Source organism: Momordica charantia, assembly GCF_013281855.1.
Source record: "Momordica charantia cultivar OHB3-1 chromosome 5 unlocalized genomic scaffold, Mcharantia_2.0 BLBB01000005.1, whole genome shotgun sequence".
NCBI classification, from domain to species: Eukaryota; Viridiplantae; Streptophyta; class Magnoliopsida; order Cucurbitales; family Cucurbitaceae; genus Momordica; species Momordica charantia.
The window spans coordinates 1,124,180-1,140,258 of record NW_028275163.1 but is presented as its reverse complement, the minus strand read 5'-3'; the positions used below and the strand labels follow the sequence as shown (position 1 = coordinate 1,140,258).

At 35.1% G+C, this 16,079-nt stretch overlaps 2 protein-coding genes across 4 annotated transcripts; one reads left to right on the top strand and one right to left on the bottom strand.

Annotated features, from left to right (window-relative positions):
- Positions 1 to 1,182: 1,182 nt before the first annotated feature.
- On the bottom strand, positions 1,183 to 6,386 carry LOC111016040 (Ankyrin repeat family protein). 3 transcript variants are annotated; one of them, XM_022291285.2, is made up of 3 exons: positions 6,235 to 6,385; positions 3,637 to 5,748; positions 1,183 to 1,955 (listed from the first exon to the last, which is right to left on the bottom strand). In XM_022291285.2, the coding sequence occupies exons 2-3, from the start codon at positions 5,242 to 5,244 to the stop codon at positions 1,608 to 1,610; spliced, it is 1,956 nt and encodes a 651-aa protein (XP_022146977.1). In that variant the 5' UTR covers positions 5,245 to 5,748; positions 6,235 to 6,385; the 3' UTR covers positions 1,183 to 1,607. The 3 variants fall into 3 exon arrangements, with proteins under 3 accessions (XP_022146977.1, XP_087980291.1, XP_087980292.1); XM_088124166.1 differs by lacking the exon at positions 1,183 to 1,955 and adding an exon at positions 1,962 to 3,530 and having other exon boundaries at positions 6,235 to 6,386; XM_088124165.1 differs by lacking the exon at positions 6,235 to 6,385 and having other exon boundaries at positions 3,637 to 6,218.
- A 3,739-nt stretch (positions 6,387 to 10,125) lies between these two features.
- LOC111016052 (dehydratase family) lies at positions 10,126 to 15,865 on the top strand. Its single transcript, XM_022291305.2, has 14 exons — positions 10,126 to 10,807; positions 11,425 to 11,496; positions 12,023 to 12,070; positions 12,482 to 12,636; positions 12,733 to 12,927; positions 13,015 to 13,126; positions 13,281 to 13,350; positions 13,439 to 13,497; positions 13,647 to 13,770; positions 14,221 to 14,291; positions 14,724 to 14,825; positions 14,925 to 15,005; positions 15,277 to 15,435; positions 15,527 to 15,865. Exons 1-14 carry the CDS (start codon positions 10,241 to 10,243, stop codon positions 15,575 to 15,577), a joined length of 1,866 nt encoding a protein of 621 aa, XP_022146997.1. The 5' UTR covers positions 10,126 to 10,240; the 3' UTR covers positions 15,578 to 15,865.
- The last annotated feature ends 214 nt before the right edge of the window (positions 15,866 to 16,079 follow it).

The following is a 16,079-nucleotide window of genomic DNA, read 5'->3' as shown; positions in this document are numbered from 1 at the left end:
AACAAATCATTTGACACCTAATTCTAAATGTTTTTCGTCAACCACAATCATGTTGCAAATATTTTTATCACAAAACATTTGAGAAACTCCCAACTTTATTTTTTATTTTTCAAAATACTTTATATTACTTTTAATTGAAAAAGAATACTTTTTAGACATAGTTCCCCACAAACCTGAATCAAATGTAGGTGACAACTGAATCAAATGTAGGTGACAACTAATGATATAATAAGAATTTAAAAGTAAGATTTAAACATCCTTTTAGTCTGGTTTCATTCATTTTAGATCACATACTGTTACAAACATCGTACTTTGAAGGAGTGATACTTTTCGTAATTTCATTTTTATTTTTATCTCATTTAATTCGATAAAATGTTATATAATATTTTACTCTCTAAATTTTTTTAAATGCAATCATAAATCTGTATTAAATCATTTTTATTCGGTATAAAATTTTACCAATAAAGATTAAAATAGTCTCTTATAAATTTTTATAAAGACTAAAATCAACGTTTTTAAAAATACCTAAAATAAAATTAATAAAAGTTAAAAGTATTAAAAAATGTTTTTGCCTTAGACGAATACATTGCGCCACGTAAAAGAAAACGACAGTAACCTCGTGTCGGCGATATTGGCCGACAGTCCAAACTTAGAATCGACAGGCCGACATAAGCAAACCAAACAGGAAAAAGCCTTAGCCGAGGGTTCGATTAGACATCAAGATGATTTCTCTTTTACAAAATTTAAATAATTATTTGTTCTTCTTCGATTTTACTGTCTCGTCCAAGCCCCAAAAATCATAAAGAAAAAGTATGATGTAAATATTTGCCTATAACTCGTAATTAGATTGTACAAAAGATAGGAAATAAAGATATATATCCTATATGCTATAAAAACTTAAAATAGATTTCATAATGTATACTACTACATAAATATTTGATATAAGTGAATTTTTTTACTTTTTATTCAAATAAAAAATAAGTGAGATGTTTTGAAATATATAGATTTTGCTACCCACAACCATTTTCATAATAATTTTGAATATTTATTTTATAAATTAATTTTAAAGAACAAAAAAACAAAAAATAATTATCAAATTATTTCATTCGTTTCTATTTATTAATAAAAAGGAAGCGAGGGGAAAAGAAAAAGAAAAGAAAAAGAAAAGAACAACGTGAGAGATAAACGAATACACATATTAAATATAAATCTGGCTTCTTAAATACATGATACACAAATCTAACTAATGAGCCTAAATGACAAATTCCATAATTTTACCCCTATGATCATGTTAGAACATTTTGTAAGAGAACAATGTAAGAAGTGAAACTAAATGAAATGGTGTAAAAAATCCACGACAATGTTATTCTTTCCGTCGCCCCCACAATGATTTACTAGAATTTCCTAAAGAGCATCAAAGGGTCAATAAAAGCTTCTACACAAACATGACCACACCAACCATTTCCTTTTCCTTTCTTCATCTTCCAAACACAAATTTATGATTTTAACATGAGTAACTATTTTCTACCTCGTATCTGTTCTTCTAATTTGTTGTCAACGAGCTCGACCTGCTTCGGCTATGAGAGATCAAACTTACGACATTGGATTTAATCACGGCGATTTCTTCCTTTCCTTGTTCTGTTCTTTTCCTGAATCTTTTTCTTCTTTGCTTCTGCGGTAACCCAGGTGTAATCCTGGGGGATGGTGAATGGATCTTCAAGAATTTCTATCCTGCTGCTGGAAACCGTGGACGATGAACTCGGTCGTTGATACGGGGCTTTTATCCACTGAAACCAAGATGAACTTGAGGACGATTGTGCCCCGGAAGGGCTCTCCCTGCCTGCTGCAGCTGTTGGGCTTGATGGGGGCGTTGCAAACTCGTCCACGGGTTGTAATTCTTCATACTTTGTGAAGGTGACAATCACCCTGATGGTTGGAACCACAGGGATGGCAACCTGTGTAAAAAAATGTAGCCTAAATAACCAATTTAACTGAAGAAATAGCATTACCCTACTTACTGCCTTGGTTCGGAACGCACTGCTTTCTATTAAAAAGAACAAGAACTTCCCCATGTTTAAGCTAACAGTCACGAATAGAAGAAAATGAACATACAGCAATTGAGTGACATAACCAAGTGGATAAGATATTAGCAACTTAGTCGGTTCTCAGAACCGAAAAAGGCAATCGAAAGACTGATCACCCTATCAACTGCATGATGTAGTGCGATTCAATTTTTTGTACTTATTTCGTGAAATATAATCATTCTCCAAATGGGCAATTATCTACTTGGTTTGTGCTTACTCTAATAATATGGGGTTCGCTTAGATTAGGGGCACAATGACCAACCATGATTTTCAATAACTTACTCATAAGAGAAGAAATAGCATAATTGGCTGATTGATAGTGATTCAGTTCTTATTTTAAAAATAAAATAAAAAATAAAAAATCATTGGATAGCAAAGAATCATCGGTTCCTAATCATCATTTTACCATTCAAAGCAAGAATATAGTAAAAGATTAGTAAAATAAGCTCAATTAATAAATATTTAACATACCATATATTCATAGAACTAAAGAAGTGAAAATGAAAATGATGCCAGTACTTCATAACCCAAAGCCCAGGCTGTTCTCATAAGAAACCATACTCCAGTTGCTTTTTTTTTTTTTTTTTTTAAATAACTGGTAGTTGGGAGCTTGCTCCTATACCTTGGAGACATCAAGGATTTTTTTTCCTTTTTGTATAAACTCATCCGAAGGTTCGAACTTAAACCTCTCATCCGGTTTGACGCTTTGTAACGGTCCAAACACTTGTGCCAACTTTTCTTTTTCTCTAAAATAAGAACACTTCTGCCAACTTTGATTACTTGAGAATTGAATGAATTAAGAATGGATTCTTCCACGTGCACACCACTATTACTTTGGGTCTAGCTTTTTGTGTTGCTTATTACTCGGCCTGTCCTTGGTGTTTTGGTGTGTCTTTGTAAGTTTTCACATATCAATAAAAAGCTGAAGAAAAAGCTGATTTCTTCACATGCTTGGGGTAATGAAATTGTAAAGCTGCTATAATTTCAAAGTTCTGTTGAGTCAAGTAATTCTCAAAACATCCATTCATGTGTGAAGTGTGAACTAATTTTCAACATCCATGAATGAATCATTTCCTAGAAACATGAAGAAGAAGAAGGGAAAGAGAGAAAGTCTGAACTCATAGCAGAGTTTAGTTAGCAAGGCCTAACATGTACCACATGTTATAGACAATGTTGAAAGTTGAGGTCTTTTAGTTTTACTTGCGTCAAAGGCCATAAGATTTGAGATATTGAAACCAGCAGGTACAACACTGGATTAAACTCATAAAAGCTAGGGGTAAGAACAAAGTTCTTATATCAGGTTTTGAATTGTAAGAACTAAGACGCACCACATCCATGGGGAGATAAGTGGTAAAGAGCAGGCTTGTGGACGTAAAATCTAAAATATTTCGATCGATCTTATGCTAGCAAACTTCTGCCATGGTTGAGGGATTTCTTCCAGTTCCTCTTCATTAAATAAAAATTAAGAGAAAAGAATAAGAAAAGTTTATCTTCCAGTTCCTCTTCATTAAATAAAAATTTCAGCTAAACAGAATAAGAATCAGAATCATACCTTGACCGGAAAGGTTCCCATTGGAAGTTTTGTGGTGAGCAGTTCTCTCAAACGACGGACTGCCTTGACCTTGTTAGCTAAAATATCCAGCAATGGCAATAGTTCATCAGTTTGTAGAGGAAAGTTTGGAGAAAGCCAAAGAACGGGTCTCAACCCTTTCTTATATTCATTTTCATGACTCCCATCCTTGTGACGATTTTTGCTATCAGATGCCGAAGTGGTAGCTCTGGTTTCCCTTCCTCTTCGGTGCTCGGAAACTATCTCTACCGAATGTCTTCCAGGTCTGCTGCTATGATTTTCAGGAGGACAATCCCCTAGAAGATCGCCTACCTTATCATCCATAGAAAGGGAACTTCTTGGAGGTGTAATCTTCTTCTGTCCTTCATGTTTGCTATCCCGTTTCCTCCATCCCCCGAACCATCCTTTCTTTTCCTGCTTAATCTCTCCATTCCTACATCCATTTACATCCTCGACAGGAACTTCCCTTTGCTCGAAACAGCTATGGCGATGCCCAACAATTGCATCACCATTTTCAGAAGCCAATTCCGATGAATCTAATTTAAGTGCATTCTCAAGTTGCTTCCTTTCATCCTCGGTTAAAATGTCGTCAAGCTCCTCACTCTCAGTTTCATTTTCATTACAAGATGAGAAGAACTCATCATCTGTCATAGCCCCAGGGACCCTCCTAGATTTGATACTTACAACCACATTATGCATGTCATATACTTTAGCTCTCCAGGCACCCACCATTTCGGTTTTCTCCTGGCGCCTCCAAGTCAACTGGGGTAAAAGAACGGCCTGCGTGACGTCAATTCCAGGTCTAAATATATTAGTCTGAGACATTGCAGTCACTTCTTGTCTAATCTCCTCTTCAGTAGCCTGAGCACCAGCACCGTCCAAAGCATTCATTACCTCCTTCTCCTTGTGCGAGACCATACAAAGTGAACCAGGAGGTACTTTCCCGTCCTCTGTCCCATCGCCAAGAAAAAGAACACTCTGGTCAGCACGTTGGATCCTAAACCCATCAAAACCAGCCAGTGTCATATCTGCCCTCAAGTTAGCACCTCTTTTCCAGATCTTGTAAGTATCTGAAGGAGCAATCCTAGAAATGAAAGGAATCACCGAACTCTCGAAGTGGAATGTGATTTCCATGTAGAAATCCCTCATTCTTCTCGTGGTCTCGATCAAGCGAGGCAATCTCCGACACCATTTTGCCCAAGCCAATGGCTGGTAATGCCTGACTATTATCATAGCAATCCCTTCTTGTCTACTGCAAATCGCTTCCTGAAGAGCACTCCAACCATGCTCATTCTGCAAGCTCCAATCTGCCCCTGCGACCATAAGCATTTCGGTAGCAGTCTCATCCCCGAGCTTTACAGCCAAGTGCAGCGGAGTGTCCCGATTTGGGACATCTCGGCGATCAACCATGGCAGAAATAGCATCCGCCTTGCTTTCCTCAGCTAATGAAGCAGCCTCGGTGCGGATCTCAGACGGATTACAGAGCCGAGGAAGACTCGCAAGGATTCTCTTGAGATTGGTATAATCCCTGGTGGCCACAGCCTTGTGTACAGGGCTATGCGCATACTTCGAAACATCAATACCAGCCATGGCTTAAGAGTACTCCAAATCAAGAGTCATTCAACTCAACAACTCCAGAAAGACGGAGGAAGTAAGTCCACTGTTTGGAGATGAAACTCAATAAACACAGTGGAGCACACGAGCGAGGACATAATGATTAAGGAGACGTAAATTCAACCCAGGAAGAACCAAAAAGCCCAGATCATAATTAGCCAACAAAAAGAGAAGAAATTCTTGAATCCTTCCCGGAGTTCCAGCAGAATCAATTGACTAAACCCGGGCCGTCACGAGAAGACAGGCGACAGCCCAGTAGAGAAACGTTGACACCAATATCAAACAAAGAAGAAAAGTATCTCAAAGTGGGCCACCGCTAATATCCTTCAAGTCAAGAAATCTCACCTCCTCCTCCTCCTCCTGTTTGCTTCTTCCACGACCCCTCCAGATACCAAGATTGCAGGAAAAGAGACTCAACCCCACCCCCTCCAACCTCTCTCTCTCTCTTTCTTTCTCTCTTTCCCTTCTCTTTTTCTCTCTCTGCAAGTAGAAAAAGAACAAAAGATCCTTGTGATCCAATCCAGATCAGACAAACCCAAAAACATGCATGTGGGTGCGTGAAGCACGAATTATAAATTGAGAGGGGGAAATAAATATATAATCAACAGCAGTAGAATCCGTAAAGAAATGGATAAAAATATGTAAAGGAATCAAGAAAGGAATACAAGAAGAAAAAAGCAGCAAAACCCCACCATCCAAACAAAAGGGCAAACCCCAACAAATAATGTTTGTATCAAAAAGAGGAACCAGAGAAAAAGGCTCCCGTAAGCATTTGGTAGGCAGACAAACAAAAATTGAAACAGCGATCTACAGGAGAGAATTGAATTGGAGAAACGAGTAATTGCAGGGATTTTGGGGGTTTGTCCAAGAGAGGACGCGTTTCAAAATCAAAATCAAAATCAAAAATCAAAAGCATAGAAGAAAGATAAAGAAATTGAAGTGGGATTTTATGTAATTGTGTTTTACCTTTTGGAACTGAGAGTTTATCAGATAAGAACACACAGGACGGTAAAACGAAGTCAGAAGAAGACAGATGGTCCGAAATGGAAAGTCGCCATGTGAGCCAGAAAAGGAGGAACTTGCTCTTTCTTCCTCTCCTCGTTTCCCCATTTAATTTCTAATTAATTACCCAAAAAGTAACATCCCAAAAATATAAGAATAAGAAGCTAATTGGATTTTTTTTAGATAGTTTTTTATTTTACATACTAAATTTTTAACTTAATTTATTTTATATTTAAAAAAATATATGAAAAATACTCAGTGAACCATTGAACATTCACTAACTCACTGTTATTTTAAAAAATTATATATTTATACATTTATCTCTCTTAATTGTCACATTTAATGGGTGAGGAGGACAATTATTTTATAAACATTATTTAGGAAAATACTTTTATCGTTTTAAAAATAGGTGCTTTGACTAGTTAAGCTATGGTCAAGTTGACTTTGTTGTTTTTTATTTTACATATTTATTTTTAAAAATATAATGTTTTAGAAGGAATTAGTTCAAATTTTAATATTTTTTTTAAACTTTCTTAACAACTAAATGTAATAAGGGTCAGAAGGTCAAAGTGCGTGTAAACTAGCTTGAACACTCACGGATATAATAAAATAATATATATTTTACAATTGTATTGTAATTTTTATAAAAATTATATGTTATTTGTGCCCACGGATGTTACATGACAAATATAGCATTTAATTGTCATTGAATAATTTAAATATTGTATCATTCATAACGTGAAATTTGACTTGATTCCTCTAAAATTAATTTCTACCTTTTTACTCGTCTTAATAATTTAAAATAACATATTATTACAAATAAATGCGTAATTCAAAGTAAAATATATTGTTTATATTTTATATAATTTTATCAAATGAAACATAGTTCAGCGATAATTTACATATATATCCAATCAAGAGGTCGTGAACCACTACTAAATAAATTTTCTACATAAAAAACTACGTTTAAACTTAGATTTCTAAACATAATAACATTAAAATCATCCTTTACACTGGTTTTCTAACATTAATTCATCATGAGCAATGCATATATTTATTTTCATATATTTTTCTATTTCTTATTGTAATTAACTATGTTATTATTTTTAGTATTTTGTTTTCTAACAAGAATTCGTGAATTCGATGTTCGTGCTAAAAACAAAAATGGATTGTTTAAATATTATTTAAATGATGCTGTCTTAATTATTATTATTTTTTAAATTAAAACGCGTGACCTTTGGGGGAAAAACGGAAAAATAAAAAGCTAGTGACCGGACCGGATCGGCCCGCTCTAAAAAATAAAATTTGGATTGACTTATTAAAAGAATATTTATTTTTTAATTTTGAATTTGGACTTGCTGCCTATTGGAATCAATCAACTTCGCCACCTGATTTTCCTACGTGATTTAAAAAGCTACATTGGTTGTTACGGCTATTTATGAATTATTAAATACAAATTCAAAACTACCAAATTTGAAATAAATCTCACATTAATTATTGGGTTACTTTTAAATTAAAGTAATTTTATAAATATAATAAGTTCTATTTTTTTAATACAGTGTGTGGAATGCAAAGCTTTTCATTTTACGACTCTTTTTTTAGTTGAATCGTAATTTCGTAGCTCAAGTACTGACAAATGAGTTCACACTTGGATATAGAATATATGATATTTATCCATAGATTTCAAATAACATTGTTTTCTCGCATGTTAGGATGAATTTCGACGTATTTGCTCACAAACTTGCAAACTAAGCTGTTTAGTTCTGCCCATTGGTTATAGTTGCATGTATTTCCTTTGAGTTGTTGAGTGAAGTTAAAAGAGGATTTAGTGCATGTAGCCAAGTGGCATTTGTGGTTTTTAATTTAAAGTTGTATTGCAAAACAAAAGTTCCAATGACTTTTTTGTCAACTTTTCTTTTTAATAATGGTTGTTTGGTCCATTTTAATATACATCAAACGAAGTGGAGGTGAGAATTTGAACTTACAGTCTTTTTGGTTTGAGATGTATTGATCAAACTAGTTGAGCTGTGTTTTAATTGGCAAAAATATATATATATATATATGTATGTATTTCGATGGTTACTTTTATCTTAATATTAGCAAATCAATAACAACTTCGAATATGTATATGTATTATTGTGAATCTGTGTATCCAAACCATATAGGTTGGAGATAATTAATTGGGTTATCGAATTGTAAGTGATCAAGTAATACAACAAGGACCAAAAAGATCTCTCTCTCTTTTTTTTAAGTTTTGTCCTTAAAAATAAAGATTAATGTACTCGGATAGATTAATTATTTAAAAGTTCATGAACTAAATTTGAGATTTTAAAATTTCATGCATGAAGATGTAAAACCAAAATATCATTCAACCCTAAGAGAAAAAAAATCAAACCATGACTATAAGCCTGTTAATGCACTTGTATTTTCTCATAATAATCCTTTCACATTTGTATTAAAAAAAAATAAAAAATTTAATATTTCCAACCGTTCAAATTTAAAACACAAGCAACAAACTTAAAAAACAATACCTATTCGACTATGTTGCTTGAAAAACAATACATATTCGACTATTTCATATTAGATAATGTTTAACAAAAATGTATCAATCGAACATAGTTCAGCTAATTGATATATCTATGTTTGATCAAAAAACCGTCTTAAGTTCGAATCTCCACTCCCACACATTGTTATAGAAAAACCAAAACATATTTGTATGAATTCACATAAATCATATAATTTGCTAAAAAAGAAAAAAAAAAGATCTTCCATCTTTTTTGTTAGTCGATAATCAATATCCCCTCAGTCGATTGTCAGTACGTATTTTTTCAATTGATCACGAAAATAATTTATGGTTGAAGATGAACGTGAATACTACATTGGGAAGGAAGTTAAAATTTCAAGGTACATTTACTCACAGGAAAATAAATCATAATTTGATTGAGAAATGCTATATCAAAAGGTTTTTAATAATGTTTTCATTCATAATTTTTGAAAAACACATGCGCTTAGACTAAGGGTATTAGTGGGTAATTCCATAAAAAATGTTATCCTTAAATATATTTAGAATACTAGTTAACACATTAAATCAAATCTTTGTACCAATAAAATTGGACTCACCAATCAATAAAATTCATCCCTTTCAAATGGCGTGATCCAAGTGACACGTCCACGTCCTCATGATTAAATAGGTTAACAAAATAAAAAGAGAACTATAAAAATAGCACAATGATAATAGATTAAAATTAAGAAATTTAAAAGACTTTCGATAGAATATATAAGATCGCGGACCGTATAATATATTTAGACTATTTTTAATATATGAAAATATTATAATAAACTTATTCAGTTTTTGTCAATTTAGTATGTATACTAAAATATATATCGTTAAAGTCAAAGTAAACATAGTTCAGTGGTAATTGATATTTTGATGTGGCGCCAATGTGATTTGGTTGACCTCCCACTCTATAGCGCTTCTTTCACTTGGTCTAACATGAGGAAAGGGAAGGAAATGGAAATCCGATGCAGACTAGATCTTTTCCTAATCGACTCGAATTGGGAAGACCATCTGCAGGACACTATTCAAAAAGTGGGGACGTCGACGAGTCGTCTTTTGAAGAGACGATCTGTTACCTATTCATATGTCGTTACCGTCTATTTTTCAAACATTATTTTTTAAAATAGTTTGGAATAAGTTTTAAAATAACATTATTAAAAAAAAAAAAAAAGTAAAAAACCCCACCAGCCTCCCGTCGTTTCACCATTTCGAGAGCTTGTGGGCGATAACAAATATTATTTTTCCTTTAAAAAGGAACTCTCTCGTACAGAAACTGTAAACAGTATAAAAGTAACTAATACTCCGATCTCAACTTGTCGTCTACCAAATTTCACTTTCCAATTTCTGCTCTTCTCCTCACTCACTCCCCATCCTTAAACCCTGCTTCCGCCGCCGTCTCTCTCCGGCGCCAGAATGCAATCGGCGATCATTTCACCGGCTCCACGCGCCACCACCTTCATCCCCATTTCACCGCCTGTCTCCACCAATGTGCTCCGGCGGAGCCGTCCCCTCTTTCTCAGAGCCTCGATTTCCAATGTCACCACGCAACCTCCGCCGCCCTCGGTGACCGTAGACTCCCCCCCGCCCAGCTCCTCCGCCGCGCAGAAGCTTAACAAGTATAGCTCGCGCGTCACCGAGCCGAAGTCTCAGGGCGGGTCTCAGGCGATTCTCCACGGCGTCGGCCTCTCCGACGACGATCTCACCAAGCCTCAGATTGGAATTTCGTCGGTATGGTACGAGGGCAATACCTGTAACATGCACTTGTTGAAGCTCTCGGAGGCTGTTAAAGAAGGGGTTAAAGAGGCCGGCATGGTGGGTTTTAGGTTCAATACTATCGGCGTCAGTGACGCCATTTCCATGGGAACCAGAGGCATGTGCTATAGCTTGCAGTCGAGGGATTTGATTGCTGATAGCATTGAGACTGTCATGAGTGCTCAGTGGTACGACGGGAACATCTCCATCCCGGGCTGTGATAAGAATGTGAGCTTTCTCTTAGCTTTTCCCCATTGCTGGGTGTTTCTAGAATTGTATTGAACCTGAGTTCTTTTAGACGGGGCTTTCATTTCTCTGTTTTACTTTCTCTTGTATTTTACAGTACTGCATTTTCATCCCCAACTTACTAGATTCTGCTTGTTAACGCATTTGTTCTCAGGGTTTCTGAAGCTTGTGAAAACTACTGATGCTTGTGTTTCTTTATTAGGTTTTGCTCTTTTGAAATCTTAGTCAAATTTTAAGAACAAGTCTACTTTACTGAACTGGATGTGATAATTTGTGGGTAATAACTTCATTTTTTAGTCTTTCACACTTTCACTTGCATGGTATCACTGCGTAGTTATAATTAGTATTTCTCCATCAAAGCATATGCACTCTGTTCTCTTTAAATCTACAATATTTTGATTGAAAGTTTCGTCTAATACTGCCACACTAATGGTTTTCTGTGAGTCAACAATAGTAATATATATATATATTTTTGGAAAAGGAAACGGAAATATTTTATTATGAAAAGTTACAAAGTTACAAAAGAATCCCGTTAAGAGTTCTACTTGTTTTTTTTTTCCCTCATTACAACTGCGTGCTGATAACTAGCTATTCTACAGATGCCCGGTACAATAATGGCGATGGGTAGGCTGAATCGACCTAGTATTATGGTTTACGGTGGAACGATCAAGGTTTGGGACCTAGATTTTACCCATTTCCATGACTTGAATATAATATTTCAATCGAATCATGTTTGTTAAGAGGCTGGTGTCGTGTTTTCTATCCAAAACCCTGCTAAAAATTATCCTCTTGTAAATGATTTGTATGGAATTTAACACAGAGGAGATGTGTCAATTAATTTCTTGATTCGTTCTGTTTGTATTTGAAAATTTGTAACTTAAAATTTATTTACATGACCATCTTTATCAGAATAGAACTACAGAAGATGATCAATATGAAAGCCTTCACATTTTAGTGAAGTGTGTAACTGAGTTTGTTGCTTTTAGATTTATATGCATTCACTACATGTTGTAGGCATGCCAGTGTGCGTTTATCATGCCCATAATCGTGAGCTATACTCAATCACTCAACTTCCTACCTTCTATAGTTAACCATCAGACACTAGATTTTTGTCCTCATTTGAATGCTATTTAATTAGTGAAACTTTTTGAAGTTGTTTGTAATTTTATCTCTCTTCTGTTGTCTTTTCTTCCGCAGCCTGGTCACTTTCAAGGCCACACATACGACATAGTGTCTGCATTTCAGGTACCTGTGTACTGTGTATTAATGCCAAAAAGTAAGCAAATTTCATTTTCTAAACTTTTGATGTCATTTAAAATTCTCAATATTCATTATTTTAACATATAAAGTTAGTTATGCATTAAAATCTCATTATGTATATGTAAAATTCCTGAATACTTTTTTTGGGGATGATCTCTCTGTGTCTACTTAAACATGTAACTCTGGGAATTAGTAGTACCATAGAAAAATTTGCAGACATTTGATGACCAAAAAAGTTTGGAGTGTGGTCATGTTACATCCTTAAGAAATTCAAGAAAACAAAAAGTAGATCATCTGAAATTGTTTACTCATGATATTGGGTTGTATATGTTCGTTGCTGTGTTTTTTCAAGATTGAAACTTCATCTATTTTAAACTCTTTTATTATTGCGGTTAGGTGTATGGAGAATATGTAAGTGGCTCGATAAGTGACGAACAAAGGAGGAATGTCGTCCGCAACTCCTGTCCTGGGGCTGGGGCTTGTGGTGGAATGTACACAGCTAATACAATGGCCTCTGCTATTGAGGCTATGGGTATGTCTCTTCCTTACAGGTAAGATATGTCCCCAGTCCACAACATTAGTTTGACGTGTAGTTGTGAGGAAAACAGGATTTATCTTATTTCTCATTTGAATCATGTTTCCTGAAGCTCATCAACACCTGCTGAGGATCCATTGAAGTTGGATGAATGCCGTTTAGCTGGAAAATATCTTCTAGAATTATTAAAAATGGATTTAAAACCACGGGATATTATTACAGAAAAATCACTACGAAATGCGATGGTTGTTGTCATGGCTTTGGGTGGCTCTACTAATGCAGTGCTACACTTGATTGCTATAGCAAGGTGAGGAGAGCTTGATGCCAAAATATTCCTTAATTTCTTTCCCCTTTCTGTAGACATCACTATGGCTAATGGCAAGATTCTTGGCAGGTCTGTTGGTTTGGATTTAACCCTTGATGATTTTCAGAAGGTTAGTGATCAGGTTCCTTTCCTTGCTGATCTTAAGCCTAGTGGAAAATATGTCATGGAGGACGTTCACAAGGTACGTATTTTATTTTCATCTTATTTACAGTCATGTAAAATGCTACCACTGGGTGCTTATAGTCTACTGTAGTATGTACCTGTACTATATATATATATATATGTCCATCCGTCCACCCGTGCTTCTTGATAAGTATCAAGATTTGTTTTGATAGATTGGAGGAACCCCTGGAGTCATTCGCTATTTGTTGGAGAAAGGACTTTTAGATGGAGATTGTATGACTGGTATGTTTTGGTTTTGTACTTCGATGGCGTTTCCAGTTTAACTTCTGTGGTTTCAATTGGTGATGTTCTTTTCCATTTTCTTTTTTAGTCACGGGAAAGACACTCGCGGAAAATGCTAAAATTTTCCTAACTTTATCTGAAGGGCAGGTATGACGGCTTTGATATTATTACATCCAATTTCAAAGTTCAGATTAAAGAAAAGAAAAGGAATCCCCTCCAAAAGTTAACAAGAAACACAACATTAGAGGTGAAAATCTGAAAGAACACTTTATACTTACCTCTTGTACTTTATGCAGGATATTATTAGGCCGTTGGAGAATCCCATTAAGAAAACAGGGCATATTCAAATATTATATGGAAATCTTGCTCCTGAGGGTTCAGTAGCTAAAATTACTGGAAAGGAGGGACTATATTTCTCGGGTTCGTTTTCATGTTCTCAATGAGCTTTCAAGATGCTTGAACAGAAATGTCGTTTACAATTAGATTTTGATATAAAAAGTCGAGTATTCCTCCCCCCTTTTTTAAAAAGAGGAAACAGCTAACTTTTCATTAAACAACTGCGTTGGCCTTGCCTCTTGTAGTGGGAAAATTGACCGTATTACCATTCTGAACCTTATCGTTTATCACAACATACATCCACTGTCCATGTGCCTCTGCATCAGTTCCTACTTCCTTTGCCTGTGGTTGGTAGAGAGTGGATGCTCAAATGAATCAAGAATTCTACTCAAATTCTTGAAGACATTGTCCATAAATCTAGAAAATTTCATCCCTATTTCTGATTTAGAACCAGATTCTTAAAAGAATTTGCAAAGAATGAAAATAAATTTCTATGTAAATACATTATTCTACTTAAAAAAATTTGTTTTGCAGGCCCTGCTCTTGTTTTTGAAGGAGAAGAATCTATGATTGCAGCTATAACAGAGGACCCTTCAAGTTTTAAGGTACTTGATTACATTGGCTAGTTCCTAACTTTTATCTTTGCTAAACTTTTCGTCTTATATTGCTGTTTTGGCCTATCTTTTAGGCCTATAATCTCATCTGATATCTGGATGAAATTATTAGTAACGTGTGTGGATATTTTATGTTAGTTACTAACATTTACAAACAGTAAACTCACTAATTAAACACGGGTATTTATATAACCCAATTATTTACGATATCTATAAATTTAGGCTTCTCATCTCAAAGTTTCATAAATTCAGATTAAAAACTGTAAGCCAAACCCCTTAAAATTTACAGAAACAACCAAAATTTGAAGGGTGCATATGCAGTTGTGTAAGCACGTTTGCATTCACACATATATTCTTTCTGTAGCTTCTAAGACACTCACTTATATTAAGAAAAAGTTGACATGGATAACTTCATTATTTCAGGGTAAAGTAGTGATAATTAGAGGCGAAGGCCCTAAGGGGGGACCGGGAATGCCTGAAATGTTAACACCGACCAGTGCGATAATGGGGGCAGGTCTCGGAAAGGTACGATCGAGTTTAATCAGATTTTCTCTCTGAACCCAGATTACAAAAGTCCCTCTGAAGTAGTTAACCCCATCTTTTGACTGCCATTGACATCCACAGGAAGTGGCATTGCTGACTGATGGTAGGTTCTCTGGAGGTTCACATGGCTTTGTTGTTGGTCACGTATGCCCTGAAGCACAGGTCTGTTTTTGTTCTTGTTTCTCATTTTCATTTCGAAATAGTGCAAGCTTAGAATGATATTGCTGTTCTAGTCCTAGAAATCACTTAAAAAAATTTATAAAATGTTGTTGTAGAAATATAATCTGTATTGCTAGAAACTGTTACGACCGTCCTTTCAACGTACACAAGAAATTTAGAGTTTCGCATGGTTAAGACTGATATCTCTCTATCTCCCTATATACCCACCTCTATGATCAAATAAAGTTCGAGTGCTTTTGTAACCATTTTCCAGGAAGGCGGTCCAATCGGGTTGATTCAAAATGGCGATGTCATCACTGTTGATGTTCAGAATCGGAGAATCGACGTCCAACTATCCGATCAAGAGATGGAAGAACGAAGAAATAACTGGATTCCACCTGCATACAAGGCTACTAGAGGCATCCTCTACAAGGTTTGCCATACCATCTCTATGATTACATATTTGGTTTTTATTTTTCATAAATCGCGTTACTGAAACTACCCACCCTGTTCATCATCCTCAGTACATCAAGAATGTGCAATCGGCATCGAGAGGGTGCGTGACAGACGAGTAGACGAGAGCCTGCAGTTAGAGACCCTTCCTCTAGTTCACATCTTGAGTCAGACAACAAATCCAGTTTCTAAGACACATCCACTCCCTTTCTTGCTTGCTTCACCATTGCTTCACCATTTTGATTCCGAGTCTTTTTCTCCCTTTCCTTTTAGGAAGAAATTTGGCTGTAATTATTGAAGTGGATGAATATTCTATTGTTGTAGTCATTTAAGATGAAGTCTCAATAAAGAGACCATGGAAGAGTCACATAAATTAAAATAAAATTAATGTTCAATTTCTTTTCCCTCCATTTATGTGTTTTATTATTCTTAATTTTAGATTTGGGCTATTAACATGAATAAACCTTTTAAATATAATTCATAAGAAAAAAGGTCACAAATGTAATCTATAGTCTACTATTTGTTGAAGAAAGAAAATTTTGAACTATCCTCACAAATCCCAAATTTACTCCTTAATATATTCTATTAAATAATGAAATTTATTACATTTCATTATAATTTTTG

Excerpts from the sequence above, each read along its gene's own strand:
- LOC111016040 (XM_022291285.2), bottom strand. The coding sequence starts at position 5,244 with ATGGCTGGTATTGATGTTTCGAAGTATGCGCATAGCCCTGTACACAAG. Across the intron at positions 1,956-3,636 it reads TGGGAACCTTTCCGGTCAAG|GTTGCCATCCCTGTGGTTCC; the intron begins GTATGATTCTGA and ends TTTTTTACACAG.
- LOC111016052 (XM_022291305.2), top strand. The coding sequence starts at position 10,241 with ATGCAATCGGCGATCATTTCACCGGCTCCACGCGCCACCACCTTCATC. Across the intron at positions 12,637-12,732 it reads GGTATGTCTCTTCCTTACAG|CTCATCAACACCTGCTGAGG; the intron begins GTAAGATATGTC and ends TGTTTCCTGAAG. Across the intron at positions 13,498-13,646 it reads TAACTTTATCTGAAGGGCAG|GATATTATTAGGCCGTTGGA; the intron begins GTATGACGGCTT and ends TACTTTATGCAG.